General features: G+C 45.2%; 1 protein-coding gene across 1 annotated transcript in view; it reads right to left on the reverse strand.

The window, feature by feature from the left end:
* LOC127586431 (cyclin-dependent kinase-like 1) overlaps window positions 1-20,354 on the reverse strand; it is a 48,693-nt gene that overhangs the window by 27,106 nt on the left and 1,233 nt on the right. Inside the window, exon 2 of the mRNA XM_052044386.1 lies at window positions 4,204-4,325. Coding sequence (XP_051900346.1) covers window positions 4,204-4,325 — 122 coding nt within the window. The remainder of the gene's footprint in view (window positions 1-4,203; window positions 4,326-20,354) is intronic.

Genomic DNA, 20,354 nt, shown 5'->3' on the forward strand with positions numbered 1-20,354 from the left:
CCCTCACTGGGGCCCCTGTTCCCACCGTCCCCATCCACTCACCCCATTCTATTTCACAAGATCACATGACAAAGGAGCAGAAGTAGGCCATTTGGCCCATCGAGTCTGGTCCGCCACTTCACCATGAGCTAAGCTATTCTCCCATCTAGCCCCAATTCCCTGCCTTTTCCCCATATCCCTTGATACCTTGACTAATTAGATACCTATCAATCTCCTCCTTAAACACCCCCAATGATTGGGCCTCCACAGCTGTATGTAGCAATGAATTCCATAAATCCACAACCCTCTGGCTAAAGAAATTTCTCTGCATTTCTGTTCTAAATGGGTACCCTCTAATTCTAAGACTGTGCCCTCTTGTCCTGGACTCACTCACCATGGGAAACAACTTAGCCACATCTACTCTGTCCAGTCCTTTCAACGTTCAAAATGTTTCTATGAGGTCCCCTCTCCTGTACTCCAATGAACACAGTCCAAGAGCCAACAAATGCTCCTCGTATGTCTGCCCTTTCATTCCAGGAACCATCTTCGTAAATCTTCTCTTAACCGTCTCCAACTCTTATTCTTATTTCCAGTGATCCCTTTAAACTCACCTGGTTCTTTTTCCCATAGTCCTTTTAATCTCACTGCTTCCATTGGAAAATGTATTATATTACTGTGTAACATCTAAAAATAAAGTGAATTAAATGTGTTGGAGTAGTAATCAACAGCCAACGGTGCAGAAAGTCAGCCAGTCTGGCACCACCAAAACCTCAAGCTTGCTGGAGTAATGGAGTTTTATGTTATTGGTCTAGTAAACCTTCTCCAATCTCCTTCCAATGCACTTACATACTTCCTTAAATAACCAGACCAGCTCCACAGTACTCCATATGTGGTCTCACTGATGCTCTCTATAACTGAACCACAGGCTGGCTACTGAACCACAACTTGCTACCTCCTGGTGGCCACCCACTTCAATTCCACATCCCACTCCCGTACTGACATGTCCATCCATGACCTCCTCTACTGCCACGTTAAGACCAGATGCAGGTTGGAGGAACAACACCTCATATTCCACCTTGGGAGTCTCCAACCTGATGGCCTCAACATCAATTTCTCTAACTCCCGGTAACCCCTCCCCTTCTTTTTCTCCCCTCCCACCGACTCCTTTGTCTTCCCTTATTCCTGTGGCTCCCTTCCCCCGCCTTGATGACCTGCCCATCTCCTCTCCTCCCCTCCCCCATCCTTTATTCCGTGGTCCACTGCCCTCTCCTACCAGATTCCTTCTTCTTCAGCCCTTTGCCTCTTCTACCTGTCACCTCTCAGCTTATTACATCTTCCCCCCCTCCCCTACCCACCTTCTCCCTCTCACCTGGACTCACCTCTCACTTGGACTCACCCTCCCCCCACCTTCTTATTCCGGCTTCTGCCCTCTTCCTTTCCGGTCCTGATAAAGGGTCTCGGCCCGAAACAGCAACTGTTTATTTCCCTCCATAGATGCTGCCTGACCTGCTGAGTTCCTCCAACACTTTCCGTGTATTGCTCCAGATTCCAGCATCTGCAGAACTTTTGGTGTCTCGTACTTTTGTGTTCAATTCCCCCAGTAATAAATAGGAACATTCCGTCAGCTTTCCTAATAACCTGCTGTACCTGCGTACTAGCCTTCTGTGAATCATGCACTATGTCACCAGATCCCTTTACAACCTTGTACCATTCTGACGATATTCTTTTTAATTTTTCCTGCCAAATAGACAATTTCAGATGCCCCACATTATATTCCACTTGGTATTGGATTGGTTTATTAATTGTCACACGTACTGAGGTACAGTGTAAAACTTTTGTTTGCATGCCATCCAGACAGATCATGCCACACATAATTACATCGAGGTAGCAAAGGGACAACCAGATCTTTGGGCACTATCTAGCACTTTTTGAAGCCTCCTTCACATCTCTTCACAACTTACTTTCCTATCTTTGCGTCATCAGTAAATTTACCAACTATCGCTTCAGTGATCTCACCCAAGTCAGGTATAACATTGTAAAAACAAGAGGCCCCGACACCAATCCCTGTGGTACAGCACTTGTTACTATGCTGCCCTGTTAACTACATTACATCCTATACTATGAGATTTTATTTTCAGCAATAACCTTTGCTGCAGCACCTTAGAGTATATTTAGATCAGTAGGGGAGAATACGCCCCTGGATGGGATCTTGTAAACTTGAGATGGTGATTCCAAATAAAAAAAATTCATAAAAATTGAAAATGATGACTTATGCAATGACGATATTCTGTTGTCATCAACTAAATCCAATGCAGTGGAGTTCTGGTAGTTTGGCTACAATCTCGTTCCCTAGCTCAGTATTTGCTCCGTCAGATTAAATCACCAAAATCAGATCATATTTCTCAATCTGTACATGGATAAACTTTTTCCTCATACTCGTGGTGTTCTACTGTTGTGCCTCAGATCTTTTGAAATGATTCCCTTTGGTTGTTTATCTGGGTACAGCTGAACTCTCAGAACTCTTTCCCTTTTAGGCCTTGGTTTGAAGTTTCGGGCACAATGTGTTGCTGGGCAACCAGCTCGTGACTCCCAGATAACGTGCAATGACAAAAGGCCTTGAGACAGCCCTTGGTACCACCCACACTGCCAGAACACAAAAAGACTTAGTGACTGCCTGAATAATAAAGGAGAAAATCACTCAACATAACTGGATTAAACGATTGACAAGAGCCCTTTCATCTTTGGATGAGAGCTGTGGGCATCCTCACAATGGCTTCTGCAATCGCCACTTCACCCAGGTTGAAAGTATCATCTCCAACGCTTCCAGAGGAAGTGACTGCTCCATTAAGGAACTGAGCGAGCAGAGTTAAAGCAAGTAATAATATAGACACTTAACTATATGAGCAAGACAGACCTTCCCAACATCAAAGAGCCCATTAATCCAACACCAACAATCTCCTGGGTTCCTTGACCAAACCAAGCTGCTAATCACACAAAATAGATCCTGATGAGGACAGCTTGGAGAAGAGAGCTGGTGGTGGAAAGGTGTCCATTACACGCAAGGAGAGTAGGATTATTATCTGCTGTAGATAGAGCATGATACAAAATCTACCCTGCATACCAATGCAGAGGGTTTCAATAGCATGTATTTAGCATTGTAAGGACCATCTTATTAGTATCTATTATAAATAATCAGTGTTGGGATGGCAAGATTACTGCTCAGTTTATGTATGAATACAAGGAAAGAAAGAATAGCAAATATCGTAAAGGTTAGTGTTGAGACAGCAAGATTGGTATAATTATAAATACCAGTGTAGAGAGGGGGGAATCAGTACTTAACATAAATATTGGTGTAAGCAGTATATATTAGTGCCAGAGTAAAGCAAATAAGTTTATTATTTACTGTAAATAATAAGAAAGGTAAGTATCAGTCCCTAGTGTAGAGAGCCCAGAGTTAAAATAGCATAACCTCCCATTAACTTCGCAGTCCAGTGAAGGTGGAACAACTACGAGAATGAGACTGGGGGTGGGAAGCATTGTGTACACGCACTGAAAGCCAAGTTTGCACTCCTTATACAAGTTTGTGGAGATTTTACAATTGGACATATAAATGAGCCCGAGGCTGGAGTTTGGTCACTAACACACAGGTTTAAAGTGATTCGCAAAAGAACCAGGGGCAACAGGTTACTTTGTTTTAAGAAACACAGCCAGCTGTGGGCTGGAGTGCTCGGACTGACAGGGGCTGGAAGCAGGTTCTTGAATAACTCCCGAAGGGGAATTGGATAAATACATTAAAAAGGAAATACTGCAGAGTTACTGGGAGTGGATTATGGCTGTTGTTTCAGACAGCCAACTCAGCCTCGATGGGCCAAATGGTTCCCTCCTGTGCAAGATCATTTAATGGCATTCCATTGTGGAGTGGATGGGATCCCATTTGATTTGACACCTGTCTTATACAAGGCCAAGTGGCGACACGCTGACCTGGACGCTCAATGCAACATTTGATCTGACAGGGAGCCACAGTGGACAGTGGCTGAGTACAACAGTGAGGCAGAACAAGCGCCAATCACACCCATAACCCAGGGTAGGGAGCTTGGTTGTTTCCATTCATCTTCAGAGCAAAATGTCACAGTTTTAAGGAAAGAGGAGCAAGAATTAGACAGATGGATTCTAAGCTCCTGTTTAAGAGAGATGGAGGAAAGAGTTCAGGTGACTCACACTCACCCTCTGGGGTACTTGTCCAGTTCATTCAGTACTGTGTGGTCACAATATTCAAAGACCAGGTGCAGCTTCCGCTTCCGCCGGAATACCTCCAGCAGGTTGACCAGGTTCACATGCTTGAGTTGCTATCGAGACAAAAAAAAGGGAATGACACAGGAAGAGTCCGACATGTCCAGTCTCCTACGACCATCTTGAAGCAGATACGCCAACCTACCCCACCTCCAACATTCCCTCAAAATAAAAAGCATTGCTCAAACTACTTGATGTAGTCCTTGATGTGTTCTCCACTGTGAAGACTGATGCAAAATACTGGCTTAACACATCTGCCATTTCCTTTTTTCCTTTTAGTAATTCCCCAGTCTCAACCTCTGGAGGTCCAACCTTAGCCATGCTCTTCCTTTTCATATCTTCATAGAAACTCTGTTTGTTTTGAGATTACTTGCCAGTTTTTAGCTGCTGTTTCCTGAAAAGTTCCCAATCCTCTGGTCTACCACTAACCTTTGCCACTTAATTGGTCTTTCCTGTGTTTTGGGATGCCTATTGATATGCTTCATTGTTCCAACTTTCCCACATTTTCCACAGTATTCCCATTATTTCAGTATTAATTTGCACCCTAATCTTGGGCAACAAGGACCCCCCTCCCGAGGTGGGAGGTGAACTCCGAATACAGAAACAAGGGAGTCGTCCTGTCAGAAGCCATCTTTCAGACAAGACGTTAAACAGAAGCCAAACATAAATTTCATGGCATTCCTTTAGGCAGCCCTTTCTGTACGAGTAACAATAATAGGTCAACATATTAGTGTTTCTCTGAACAGATCTTGCACACTGGAAAATGCAAGGTATTATCCATCCAAAAATTCAACGTTTTCTGGAAATCTGAATCAAAAACGTAAAAAGGCTGGAAACACTCAGCAGGTCAAGCAGCATCTGTGGAGGGAGTGCCAAAACTGTTCATCAAATCCTTCAAACTAGAGGGCAGAGGTTTAAGGTGAGAGGGGAAAGATTTAATAGGAACTTGAGGGGCAACCTTTTTCACACAAAGGGTGGTATCTATGTGGAATGAGCTGCCAGAGGAAGTGGCTGAGGCAGGTATAATAACAACTTTTAAAAGACAGTTGGGCAGGTACATGAATAGGAAAGGTTTAGGTTATGGGCCAAGTGCTGGCAAATGGGACTAGCTTGGATGGGGCATCTTGGTCGGCATGGACCAGTTGGGCCAAAGGGCCCAAATGATTCTAAATGATGCCCTCTCCATCTTGTAGCCTAGCAACACAAGACAGGACAGAGGAAGTGTGCTTCACCAGGTAACCCTTCAGAAAGTGTGGGCAGTTACTACCGAGAGGTCCTGGCATCAACTCCCTGCATCTGCACTGGAGGCTGTATTGTGGCCTGTGAGGTTCAAAGGAAAACTGCAGCAATCTTTGACCTCCACAGTTAGGAGGAGCTGTTCGACAGGCAGTGCCCCAGCCACTCATCACTGGGTTTGGACATAATGAGGGCAGGATATGGTAGCCTGGCACTTTGGACACTGGGAGAAATGGCAATCTATAGGTCCTGAGCTCAAATCATATCATGCCAGTTGCAGAAAAGCAGACCACTACCCAGTGTGCTGGTAGATCCACCGCCTCACAGCACCAGAGACCCGGGCGCTGTCTGTGTGGAGTTTGCACGTTCTCCCTGTGACTGCGTGGGTTTCTCCTGGGTGCTCTGGTTTCCTCCCACACCCCAAAGTCATGAAGATTGGTAGGTTAATTGGCTGCTGTAATCGCCCTTAGTGTGTGGGTGAGTGGTAGAACCTGGGGGAAGCAGATGAAAATGTGAGGAGGATAAAATGAGATTCATGTAGGATGAGTGTAAATGATGGTCGGTACGGACTCAATGGGCCGAAGGGCCTGTTACTGAGCTGTATCTCTTTATGTCTCTATGCCACTCTGAGAACAACTCACATGAGACTGCAGTGCCAGCCTGACGTACCCCAAGTGAAAGCATTAACTATTGCTAACCCGGAGTAATTTGAGGTTGTGACACTATTAACCCAGAATCTATGCTTGCATGAAGAGTAGAGTTATTCCATAAAATACACACCACCCCAGGGCAGACAATGGCAGACAGCTCACTCTAAGTCAATAGCTTGTGAGCTCCAGAGACTGCTGATCCTAGTCTCACTATTGTTTGTGGATCTTGCCGTGTGCAAATTGACTGCTGTGTTTCCTACCTCATAACAGTGACTACACGCAAAAGTACTTTATTAGTTATAAAGAGCTTGGGACATCCTTGCTCTGTGAAAGGAGACAAGAAATTGGAAGTTTTTTCTCCTTACTTGATGCTACAATGGTAAAGCTACAATTTAAGGTGAAGAGCACTCCACCTCTGTGGAAGATGGTGCCAGAGCGTGGTGACTCGATGCAAGCTGCTCTCTACAAATCTACTCATTAACCTTTCTATAATCATTCTACACACTTAAATTTAAATTCTATGTCACTAACTATCACTAATAATGTTCTCTGTACTGTTATTGTTTTTACCTGTACTACATCAATGTACTCTGTACTAACTCAGTGTAACTGCACTGTGTAATGAATTGACCTGTACGATCAGTTTGTAAGACAAGTTTTTCACTGTACCTCAGTACAAGTGACAATAATAATCCAATACCAATACCAACATATAGTTCCAAGCAACAACCTGACAGGAAACATTCCTTATGGGGGATGAGTCACAGCCCTGAGAGAACAACAAATTGTCCTGTTAAGGAAAAAGAAAATCAACCGTGAAAACATTATCTTTTTAATTAAATGTTATACCGAGTGAGAGAACCGAAGTGACACAGTGTTGAGAGACGAGGAACAAACTGGCAGGGTTGAGTAGCAAATAAATGCAAGAAGTGGGCAACTTCTCCAGCTCAGCAGAAAGGGAGGCAGGGGCAAGTGATTCAACCACTAACGGAGCTGATGATAAGGTTTGTGTTCAGTTTCTCTTTAAGCTCTTTAATTTTGGTATAATTGTGCAGAGGAAGACTCACAGAGAGAAAGGAAAAAAAAAAGCAAGTTGTAACAAGAATCTGTATTTGATCAATTCGATCTCATCTGATTAACTTTATGTTGACACTGATAAATCTACTACCACTTAATTAGGAATCAAGAATGTTATTATGAATAAAATCCAATCCAATATTTCCTCTGGCAGGTGATGGAGGGGGGAGAACCTTGCAGGATGGGCTGCTAAACGAAGGTAGAACAAGGATGTGTTTTACAGAACATTACACACCCATGTGTGCTCCCAAAATGCCATGCCTGACTGATGACATGAGCATTCTGACTGGCTGCATCATCGCCTGGTACGGAGGCTCCAACGTGCAGGATCGAAAGAAGCTGCAGAGGGTTGTAGACTCAGCCAGCTCCAACACAGGCACAACCCTCCCCGTCATCGAGGACATCTTCAAGAAGCGGTGCCTCCAGAAGGCAGCATCCATCATATAGGACCCTCACCATCTGGGACATGACCTCTTCTTGTTACTACCTTCGGGGAGGAGGTACAGGAGCCTGAAGACCCACACTCAATGTTTCAGGAACAGCTTCTTCCCCTCCGCCATCAGATTTCTGAACGGTCCATGAACACTACCTCATTATTCCTCTTTTGCACTGTTTATTTTTGTAATTTATAGTAATTTTCATGTCTTTATGTCTTGCACTGTCCTGCTGCCACAAAACAACAAATTCCGTGGCATATATCACTGATAATAAACCTGATTCTGTCTTCAACTGCCAAGCCCCAAGCTCTAGAATTCCTTCCCTAAACCCTCTTTACCTTGCTTTCCTCTATTAAGATTCTCCTTGGAACATCTGGCTGTCCCATCATCTGCAACTGCAAAATCCAGACAGCATTGCTGGTCACAATAGTGATGCATTGGCAGGTAGCCTGCTCAAATGCTAATGGGTACACAATAAGTGAGACACATATGGTCTTGTTGAAATATGTGGGAAAGATTGACAGTCATTATCCAGACAGTATGTTAATACATAGCTTACTTCCAAACAGGTTCCCCCAGACAAAAGACTTAATGCAGCCATTTCCGTTTCTTCTCACCTTTCTGTTTTACACTCTTTTTCTTCCAGACTTTCTCCTTCGGTTGACAAAGTTTGGGCACCAGCGTGCACTCAGTTTCTTTTCTCATTCTAAACTCGCCACATTAAACAAGGTGTTCGCCCTCCCACTGCTGTCGAGACTGAATCTAATTACATTTTCCTTGTTTGCAGTGAGCCTCGCTCACAATTTTATGGAGCACAGATTGCCCTCGCTTTCAAATACCTTCACTCACTTGATCTTCTGTACAGAGACCTGAAACCTGAAGGCATTGATTGACCAGACCAGTTCCGTCCAGGGATGGTGGAATCTGTGGCAAGTATATCAAGTACAAACTAGCACAGAACACCCTGAGAAAGGGGTATCTGTAATACTCTATTCAGCCTGGGTATGGCATGGAGACCAGGTTGTGGAATGGAAGCATCAGATGGGGCAGGAGGTACAGAAGCCTGAAGTCCCACACCAGCAGGTTCAGGAACAGCTACTTCTCTTCAACCATTCAGTTCTTGAACCAACCTGCACAACCCTAATCACTACCTCAGTATAGCAACACTATGACCACTTTGATCACTACAACGGACTTTTTGTTTGTTCCAATTGTGTCCTTTCTTGTAAAAGTTGTGTATAATTTATGCTTTTCTTGCGAATGCTGCAATAAACTCGACTTTGACTTTGAAGGCTATGGGATCTGGCACAGAAGAGGTGTTGAGGCTTGGGGTAGATCAGCCATGATCATACTGAATGGTGGGGCCAAGTGGCCTACTCCTGCTCCTATTTACTCGTGACTACCTGCATCAGGTAGTGGGGTGGGGTTGTGACCTGAACCATGGATAATTCCTTCTGCCCACTGCCCACCGACCCCCCCCACCCCCCCACAGATGCTGCTCAACCCATTGAGTTCCCCCAGCAGCTTGTGTGTTGCTCCAAGATCTGCAGGCTCTTGTGTCTCCAAAAGAATGCCACTGTGGACATCCCCTTTCACCGGTACCCCCGTTACTGAGTGTGGAGACACAGATCAGCACAGCAGGGCATTCAGTTCGCTTGTCAGCACTGACTTGCTCAGCCACTGATTACTTAATCCTGCAACCTGACCCCAGCTCATGCACACAGCTACCTGGTATTAGTGACACTCCACCCCTCCTTCACTGAAGCTGCCTCACCTCCACCTTGCCAGCTTCTCACCCCGCCCTGTGCCCGAGGTACAAGCTGTTGTCTAACTCTTGCCTTGTACCATCTGTCTGTAAGGGATACCGTCGGCTAATGGCATTCCACCTTGCTGTCAATGCCTTGCGAAATGAGATGTACTCCAGCTGCGCTGATAGTTTTGTCATAATGCAGGGAGCTGTGACAGATCACTACAATCTCTCGGACTGCAGCTGCTTGTTGAAATTTGAGGGATGGCAGTTCAACCGTGACATTAATTTTACAGAGTGCAACCCCGCTCTCCTCCTGCTCGCCCGAGTTCCCCTCTCCCACTTGAAGGGGCGGAGTATCACTTTTGCCCAGGCGCCCACTACCCAACAGAGGCCATCGGGCACACAACTCAATCACCCACAGCATTCCTACCAGCCAACTGAAGCGAGACGAGATAGGAACCCAGGCTCCTTCTAGTCCAGATGACAACCGGGGAAGGGGGGGGGTGGAACCGCTGCACACACCTCTTCCTTCACACTCCTTACAACTGCCCAGGGCGGCCAATGGTGTTTTTGCAAAGAATAAGATGAGGTGGTGGTGCTCAGGCGGAGGAAGCTGGTGCTCCCCCGGTATCTGCCCTCTCCTGTGGGGCTCAGCTGGTTGTAAACATTTTGCAGGCAGGACTTGCCTGGCTCACCATGAAGGGACTCTCCCACTGGCTGCTGGGATGCAGGGGTCTGGAGGGGGTGGGACGAAGCAGAGGAATAAATCACTGGAGAGAAGGTCACCTTCACTGTGGAGGATTTCATTTGGGGAGTCGATGTGGACAGCGCCAGACTGCAGGTGGCGGTGGTCCTGGATGACCACAGAGTCCTGGACCACTGTCTGATGGGCACTCATCTTCAGATAACCCAGGTCTGGACCTTTATTTCGATTACTTCCTTATGATAAAAGAAGTGGCCGTTTGGCCCATCTATGCCAGCTCTCAGAGCAATCCCATCTATCCCATTTCCTCACCTACTTCCCTATTCTCTCTCACACACCTATTAACTCCCCCTAGATTCTGCCACTCGCCTACACACTCCAGGTGATTTACAGCGGCCAATTAACCTACCAACCCGCACGTCTTTGGGATGTGGGAGCAAACCAGATCACCAAGAGGAGACCCTGTGATCAGAGCGAGAATGTGCAAACTCCACACAGACAGCACAGGAGGTCAGGATCAAACCCGGGTCACTGGAGTCATGAGGCAGCAGTACTACTTGCTGTGTCACTGTGTGCCCAAGGTTGGGGAAGTTTTGCATGGGACAGCTAAATTCAAGTACAGGGCTCCCCATAGAACACAGTACAGTTCCCAACCTTACTGCGGTCCCAATAGGTAACCAAACACCCTCTATTACCCACTAGGCTGGAACTGCTCTGATGAAGCGTCACAGATCCAATATATGCCAGTTTCTCTTCCCACAGACGCTGCCTGACCTGCTGAGGTTTTTTTTCCAGCGTTTTCTGTTTTTGTTTCAGATTTCCAGCATCTGCAGTTTTTTTCTTCATTTAGAGAGGGACCCATTCTATGTAATCAGAAGTCCATAAATTGCTGTTAGTTCCTTGACAACCACCTCACCTCCCAAGTCTTGTTATGATCAATGAATTGCTTTCTCTCTGGTGAGAAAAAATTCGTATTCACACAAGTCAACAATAATCAGAATCAGATTTATTGTCACTGACTTAGTTGAGGTAAAATTTGTTGTTTTCCAGCAGCAGTACAGTGCAAAGACATAAAATTACTATGAATTACAAAAATAAAAAGGAATAACGAGGTATTGTTCATGGGTATACGTAGACCATTCAGAAATCTGATGGTGGAGGGAAAGAAGCTGTCTCTGAATCTGAGTGTTGGTCTTCAGGCTTCTGTACCTCCTCCTTGATGGTAGGAACGAGAAGAGGGCAAGTTCTAGATGGTGAGGGTTCTTAGTGATGGATGCCGCTGCCTTCTTGACGCACCACCTCTTGAAGATGTCCTCGATGGTGGGGAGGGTTGTGCCCGTGATGGAGCTGGCTGAGTCTACAACCATCTGCAGCCTCTTGTGATCCTGTGCATTGGAGCCTCCATACCAGGCGGTGATGCAACCTGTCAGAATGCTCTCTGCCGGACACCTATAGAAATTTGTAAGATACTTTTGTACATACTGAATCTCCTCAAATTCCCAACGCAATAGAGCTGCTGGCGTACCTTCCTCGGGATCACATCAATGTGTTAGGCCCAGGATAGATCCTCCGAGATGTTGACGCCCAGGAACTTAAAGCTGCTCACCCTTTCCACCGCTGACCCTTCAATGAGGACTGGTGTGTGTTCTCCCGACTTCCCCTTCCTGAAGTCCACAATCAATTCCTTGGTCTTGCTGACGTTGAGTGTGAGGTTGTTGTTGCGACAGCACTCAACCAGCCGATCTATCTCACTCCTGTACACCTCCTCATCGCCATCTGAGATTTTACCAGCAACAGTGGTGTCATCCCCAACTTTATAGACGGTGTTTGAGCTGTGCTTAGCCACACAGTCATGAGTGTAGAGAGAGTAGAGCAGTGGGCTAAGCTCACATCCTTGGGGTGCGCCTGTGTTGATTGTCAGCGAGGAGGAGATGCTATTACCGATCCGCACTGACTGTGGTCTCCCAATAAGGAAGTCGAGGATCCAGTTGCAGATGGAGGTTCAGAGGCCCAGGTTTTGAAGCTTGGTGATAGTACTGAGGGCACGATGATGTTGAATGCCGAGATGTAATCAATAAACAGCAGCCTGATGTATGTTTTGCTGTTGTCTAGGTGCTCCAGATTAGAGTGGAGAGCCAGTGAGATTGCATCTGCTGTAGACCTGTTGTGGTGGTAGGCGAATTGCAACAGGTCCAGGTCCTTGCTCAGGTAGGAGTTTACTCTAACTATAACCAACCTCTCAAAGCACTCCATTACGGTGATATGAGTACTACCGGGACGATAGTCATGGAGGCAGTTCACCTGTTCTTCTTGGTCACTGGTATGATTGCTGTCCTTTTGAAATAGATGGGAACCTCAGACCACTGCAGTAAGTGGTTGAAGATGTCCTTGAACGCTCCAGCCAGTTGGTCAGCATAGCTTTGCGAGTTTGCCCTCTCAGATAAAGCAGGACCTGCTTGCATACAGTCCAAGCAACTCCCAGAAACCACTACATCACAGTGTATTCTCTGGGGTCAGGAACCCAATCCAACCATTCATCCCACTGCATGACCCTGACATCAGTCATGTGAACTCGAATCAGGAAAGGGCACACGTGTTCTACAGTCACTGTTCAACCAGAAACCAAGGCCTGGATACACCACATCATGAGATCTTTAAGTAACCATACCAACAAAGAAAACATGAGCTGACTTACACTAAGGATCCATTTGATTGGTTGCATTTACTGAGTTACTTCTTTATAAAATGTTCTCCAGATTAGTACCAATTCCCGTCCCGTTTTTGTTCATTATTCAAGGATCTGTAGTTATTAAAACTTGTTTATATCGCTTGAAAATAGCAACTGGATTGGCCTGCCTCTAATCCAGTGGGGTCTCTCACTGTCTTCTCAATAACTATCAACACTTTGTTGATTCAGGGTGACAGGGAGGTAGAAAGCTTTGGGGCAGAATTGCATCAGATTGTTCTCCAATGTGTCACATGCCCACAGGATGGACATACCACCCTCAACTGTGACGGAAAAAAAGCCCTAGAGGAAGAAAGTGAAAGCCTGGCCAAGGTCAAACTTGTGTGCTTTGCCAATGCTCTGGTAACAGGCAAACACCAACTATACAATGCAGAGATACATCACATCTGTCTATCCCTATGGCTACAATTATACATGCAGACACTGAGATATGCAGAGCTGAGGACAGCATCTGAGCAATGCACTGACACAGGAAACAATGTCGTAAATGGGGAAGGTTGATCTGATTGGTATTAATCATTGCTACACTGGGCTTTGCACAAAGAGGGTTCTGTGTACCATAACAGGGAGGAGCAGGCAGGAAAAGTAGATGGTTGTACTGACAAATCCTTGTCACAGTATGGTACATGTACCAATGTTGTCTAGTATCAATGTCGTCAGCTTCTGGCCAAACATGAGGCAGGATACCTTTTAATAAGGGACACTCACATAGTCCTTGATCTACGAGGTAAAACATGCAGCACAAAAGGAAACCATTCGGTCTCGTATTGGTGCTGGCCTTTCATCTGAAGTGACTCCAATTGGAGTTTTACTCAAGTACCAGAAGAAGGAGGGGTGGGGGTCCCAGACCATTCATCCCCCCCAGCACTGCTCAGTCCAATCCTGCCTCAACCTTGAAAATCAGAAAAAAAAACCTGCAAATACTGGAAATTAAGAAAAAAAACAGAGAATGGTGGAATTACTCAGCAGGTCAGGCAGCACCTGTGGAGAGAGAAGGTCAAAGAACCTTCATCGGAACTGGGAATGAGAGAAATAAGTTAGTCCAGGCAGCAAAGAAGGTGGGGGAGAGGGGATGACAGAGGGAGCCTCTCTGATAGGATGAGACTGGGTAACCTAATGTGGCTGTACAGGGGCAGGTCAATTCAGATTAATCAATCTGGAGCAAAAAACGAGCCACTGGAGGAACTCAGCAGGTCAGGCAGCATCTGTGCAGGGAAATGGACAGTCGCCATTTTGGGTTGAGACCCTTCATCTGGACTGTCCGTGTTTACTGGCCTCCTGCATTATAATGAGGCTCAATTGGAACAACACCTTATCTTCCCTCTGGGCACATTGCAGCCTGTGGGAACAACATCAAACTCTTCAACTTTAGGTAACTCTTTTTCACTGTTCGTATCAGAACTGGACATTTCTGCCTGTCCCCATTTTGGCTCAGATTTATTTTTCACTGTTTCTTTTTTCTCCCCCATTGTCTGCTGGGCATGTCCCATAGTCCTTCCATTAGCAAGACACAGATGAAGAAGCTTCTTCTGATTTTAACTGCTCCTGAACTGCCACATTAGGTCACCCAGTCTCACCCTATCAGAGCTATTTCCTTTATTCTACCCATTTCCCCTCCTCCAACATTCTCTGCTACCTACCTAACCTGGTTCTCCCTGTCCGATGAAGGGTTAACCATCTATTCGTGCTCTTCCTTTCCATTTAGGTACACTTACTTTCGACAAATTCCCTCTGTAGTCTTCAGCTGCAGGATCTCCTCCCAGTTTCCCTGCTCTGTCCCTGCTAAGGCCGGGGTATTGCAGTCCTGGGATCGACCCTACTGCATGTGGCTCAGCACAGCAGAATGGTCACTCAGGGCTCCAGCCATGCCTCAGTGGGTAACCTCTGGCTCAGAAGGCTCCTGGATTAATGCCCCACACCAGGCTTCAGCACAGAACCCACTCCAGCACAGCCCAGAGGGAGTGCTGCACTGGTTCAATGATGTTGTTCAAATGAGACTTCAAAACAAGGGCCCATATACCCTCTGCAGTGACACAAAAGACTTATTTCAAAGTGGAACTGGGGAATTTGTTGGTTAACTTTTATCCTTTTAACGACACGTTCTGTAGGGAAATGCAACAGCCAATTTTCCCACAAAGAGCAACAACTTAAATAAGGGGAAATTTCCACTCATTGATGTTGGATGAGGGATATGACCAGGTCAAAGGAATGTGCTCTTCCAAACAAAGCTGTGTACCTTTAATGAAACACGATAAAGGAGTAAAACTGGAATAAAACTCCAGGATGAAAGCTTGTTCACCCGAGAGTAAAAAGTCAGAATAGAGTACAGGACAATGAGAAGCTGAGAGCTGAAAGGAACAGGGAAGGTCAGTTTCTGTTGGATCAAGAGTCCCATTGGTTCTGGTCCATTGCTCAGCAGTAGTTAACATTTCACAGGCACAATGCAATGAATATTTTATACAGCATTGCACATGTGGAACTCTGCAAATCACCTGGTGTGGATTAAAGATTGTCCTTAAATTCATAAAAAAAGCATGATTATTTTTAGCCCATAAAATATGGACTTTAGGTCACTCTCGGGTCACACAAAAGCAAGTTATTTCTTTTTTCCAACCACAATGTATTTTCCACTAGTACCAGCAATCAGTCATTTAATATTTTTGATATGATTGAAAGGTGACTACAGGTCTACCGGTGACAGCCTAAATTGAAAGGTCATGCATTCAAATCCCAGTCTAGAGACCTGAGCACATAATCCAGGGCGACTCCAGTGCAGTGCCAGAGATAGTGTTACACTGTCAGTGCTGGAGTTTAGATTACTTAGTCCTCTTCATGTTGCTGCACATGGGAGCTTGTTTTGAGCAAACTGACTGCCATGTATGCAGCACTGCAACACTTTCAAATGAACTCAGTTGGTGTAAAGTGGTTTGAGATGGCTGAAGGTTGCAAAGATGCTACGTAAATTGACATTCTTTCTTTCTAACTTTTTAACCCCACTCCATTAACATTTGGTGCAGTTTCCATTAGCTCCAATTTGGAGTGGTCAAACAGTAAGATTGCACAGACAGGCCACACTATAGGACAGTTGGTTTAGGGTGCAGTGGGATGGTTCTGCTCAACATTGTAGGTTTGGTGCCCCACTCACTTTTGATTCTTACGTGCTGAGTTGCCAGTTACACCTTGGTGGCAGGCTGCAGGTCATTGTTTTATTCAACAGTGGGTGGAGACTCTCACTGGGAGGGAAACAAAGGCGAGTTCTGCCTGTGTGATGGTTACTGTTTCTGGGGCAGGATCTGGCTGTGTGTACGTCACAAGCAAGCCCAAGGTTGGACACTGACAGGGCTTTACATAGAAAATACCTCAACTAAAGAAGAACGTGACTGGAAGTGTATCCAGTAACTGTACAAGTTGTACCTAGACTGGTAACTTCGCTGCACAGTGTGGTTCCCCCAGCACGTTCACAGATCTCTGCTTTGACCCTTGACAGTGCTACGTGTGTTGGTGATCACCCACCGCATTCCTCTCAGATAATGTGGGAGAAGCAACAGTATTGATGTTTAGAATGGTTCCATTATCTCTGCAAAATGCATCAGTCTGGGGGAGGAGTTCAGACAGTTAACTGGGGGCTGAATTTTACAATTAATATCATTGGACTGGAGCCAGGGTTCCTTCTGAACCTCCCGCAATTATCTTATGGACGTCAAACAAATTGGTAATTTCCAACAGCCACTTTAAAGTCACTCAGAAAATAGGTCCCCAAAATTCATCATCGTTGCCTACTGATTCCTCTTGATCAAAGAACGTGGCAAAATTTGAATACATCTGTTTGAACAAAAGAAAACTTGTCTTCCCATTAGGCATTGGAGATGGAATTACTTTGTTTCATCCAATCAAAGAAACTGTGTGATGCCTTTTTAAAGCCTCAAAATTTGAGTTTCTGTAATATGATAGTAAGATGCACTGTTCACAGGAGTGCAGTGTAACTCATTCAAGGCCTCCCTTCCTCTTGAGGAAAAAAAATAACAGCCCATCCTTTGGAAGTTAACTTCAGACAAGTACGTAACCATAACAAGCAGAGCATAAAACACAGCACTGGGGAATGTACGTGGCACTGGATACCACAGGTGGGAAAGAAGAGGAACAGGTAGGGCACAGAGCACACCACACTTCACCTTCACAAAACTCGGCCCGAAGGTTAAACTGAAGGATGTGTTTATTTACAGTCAGGACAACCTCCTTTCATTGAACTCAATAGCCAATTATTGTCAGGGACAGGCAGAAGGAGTTGAACAGAAACGACTACAGATTAAATTACTATTCTACACTTCATTGATTTTAAGAGTGGTTGGATCTTTAACAGATTATATTGCAGTCATACATGAGAAAGTTTCACTCTTAATTTAGCTTTAGTGTGACCCTACACATCAATGGAAATTAAGGGAATGAGATCCAGAGTGAAAAAGTCCTGGGATCACCAGCTTTCATACCACACCGACCTTAATAACATAAGAAATAGTAGAAATAGGAACCTGACACATATGGCTATTGTTTTGTCACTGCGCCCCTAGCTGGAACTCCACACTTAACAACATCATAGAATACATCAGTTAAAGAAACCTGTTCACCTCAGATCAACCATGGATCAACAATAAAGTTAGCTTGGACCACAACATCCATACAGGAGAATAAAATCTTCCTGTTCTTTTATTGATAAATAAAGTGCTAAATTTGGAAAGGGGGGGGGGGGGTTGCTTTGGGAACGACTGGATCATCATCGAGCTGATGAATGCTTGCTGCTATGCCTCAAAACAATTTTCCCGGTTAAAACGCGAAAGCATAAGTGGAAATGTGCAGGTCAGTTGAGCAGCTCTGCAGATAAAAGAAGCAAAGTCACAGCTTCCCATAAACCCAACCCAACATCCACCATAAACGAGAATCCCACCCCCAGATCTCACCTCACCCTGACCACACACAAAGAAGCCCACAGTGGTCACCAGAGGTAGAATTATAGAATCAGGCAGCACGGAAGACCATTCAGCCCATTGTCTGTGCTAGCTCCTTGATAGAGATTTCTTATTTCCTCTAAATGCTGAAAATATTCAGAACAAAGTATTTTTCCGATTCTTTCTCTGAATATAAATATGAATCTGCTTCCACCTCTGAGGATGAGACTTCAAAGTTCTGTTTTTATTTTACCAATTACCTTAACTCCACGTCCACTGGTTTCCAACTCGCCTGCCAGTGGAAACAGTTCCCTCTCTCTAAGATGATGCAGTGCCCATTATTAAGATAAGAATGGATTAGCACTGGTGAAGTGCGCCCATTCTGCAGCAACCGCTCTCACATTTACGTGTGGTAGTGCAGCAACTTACCAACAGTGTAACTTGAACCATTCCTTGGTTTGCTAAGCCCATTATTTGCTCTTTTCTCTTATAGGTTGTCAAATGTATAACTCTGAGCACCGGGTGGACACTTACATCAAGGGCAATGTTTTGAAATGTTAACACAATTTGGATTTAAAAGCCAGCGTACAGTCTGTTCTTACACAAGAGAGGAAATACAAACAAGTCATTTGTCTTAGTGAAAGCCAGTGATTAATGCTTTCCTGGGGATCATTTTATTCACTTATTCTCAAACGTGACAGCTCTTATATCAGGGTGGGAAGGTGCAAGAAGAATGTACATTTTTATGGGGAATACCAGGTGTCATTGTAGATAGGCGGTGTGAAGGAGGGAGGGGATCAGAGGAGCTTTGGAAACTTATAGTTCCAGAGTTATGAAGATGAACTGTGTTTGACATTTTTCAGCAATTGCATACCTCCTAGATTTGAGAGTCTCCAGAGAGAAAGGGTGATTCACTTGGGATAGTTGATGCTCAAGCTTTGGTGGGGAGGGTTTCTGCCTCTTTTGGACCATCAGGAGGCGATGAGGTGATTCCTTCTCTAGTGGAAGGGGACTATCAACATTTGTTGCTTTTTCAGGGCTTAGACAAAAGATCTGGGTGCCTCAGCGAGGATCCCACAGTGAGACTTCCCTCCCGAGATCTCTGACATCACAGCAGCGGAACACTAAAGACCACCTCTCGCACTACTGATTGTGTTTTTTTTTCTACTAATGTCTTGTCTTGCACAGGATTTTTCCTTCACTGTCTTGTATAATTCATTTATAACTTATCTTCTGTGTGTTGTTGTCTGAATCTACGTGCCCGTCATGTTGCTGCAAGCAAGCTTTTTATTGTACCTGTACCCCACTGTACTTGTGCACATGAAGGTAAACGTGAGTTGACTTGGCAGTTATTCTCCAGCCAGTTTGACTCATTCCACATGATATTAAAAAACAATTGTGAGCAAAGTCTATGGGATCATCAACAGCCCAGCTGTAATGCTGAAGACCCGCGCTCCAGAACTAGCTGCGTCTCTAAGCCAAGCTGCTCCAGGACAGTTACAACACTGGCACCTAGCCAACGATGTGGAAACATTTCAGGCCATCCTATTCACAAAAAGCAGAATGAATCCAGCCAATGAATTACCACCCAGCCTGCTCTCAAAGATCAGCAAAGTGAGGGATGGTGTTGTCGTCAGTGCTATTGAGTGGTCCGTATGGTCCAGTAACCCACTTGTTTGGGCTTGGCAGGACCACTTGGTTCCAGACCTCACAACCTTGGTCCAAACATGGACCAAACTGCTGAGTCCCAGAGTTGACTGTTCTTGATCAAATGTGGCATCAAGGTATCCTGACAACGTGCATCAAAGGGAAACACTCCAGCGGTTGGACTCATTTCTGGCAAGGCAGAAGTCAATCATCCCAGCCCCAGAATAGGGCCTCAGTCTCAATGGAAAACAGCTTGGACTGCACTGCACTTCCTCAATACTGCACTGGTAACCGCATCCTTGCGATAGGGAGAAAACCCAAATCCTTCCGATTGACAAGGCTGGAGCTCTACTCACTGAACTATGGACAACTTAAACTCGAAAGGTGTGTTCAGTAGGTTTCTATAATACCAAAGGGAATAAATCAAGAATGCAAGAAATAGGCAGGTAAGTTAGTTTGTGGGGGGTGGTGGAGGAGGGTGGGTTGGTTGCTTGGTGGGAGGCTGACTTCCCACTACAATGGCCAAAGAGATGCATTTAAGACATGGCCTTGGGCTCTTTCTACTTGCTCTGTTCCTGTGTCCCTACCCGCCCCCCCCCCCCCCCCACTCTCTCTGGGGCAAACAAAGTGATTGATGCAGACACATTCCTGCAAATCCAATTACACAATCCGTCTCTCTCAGCAAAGACGTTTCACGTTCTTTTTGTGGACATTTATCAAATACAGGAACAATGGTACAACAACTTGCATTTGTAAAGTACCTGCCATTTATTCAACTAAGAAGCACTCGTGCAAAGCTCCCCACAACATTATTCAAGTAAAAGAGAATTCTCTCCAACGTTCTGTCCATTATTTGTCCCTTGGATGTCATAAAAATGATCTGGTAATTTATTTAA

Source organism: Pristis pectinata, chromosome 35, assembly GCF_009764475.1.
Source record: "Pristis pectinata isolate sPriPec2 chromosome 35, sPriPec2.1.pri, whole genome shotgun sequence".
Taxonomy (NCBI): domain Eukaryota; kingdom Metazoa; phylum Chordata; class Chondrichthyes; order Rhinopristiformes; family Pristidae; genus Pristis; species Pristis pectinata.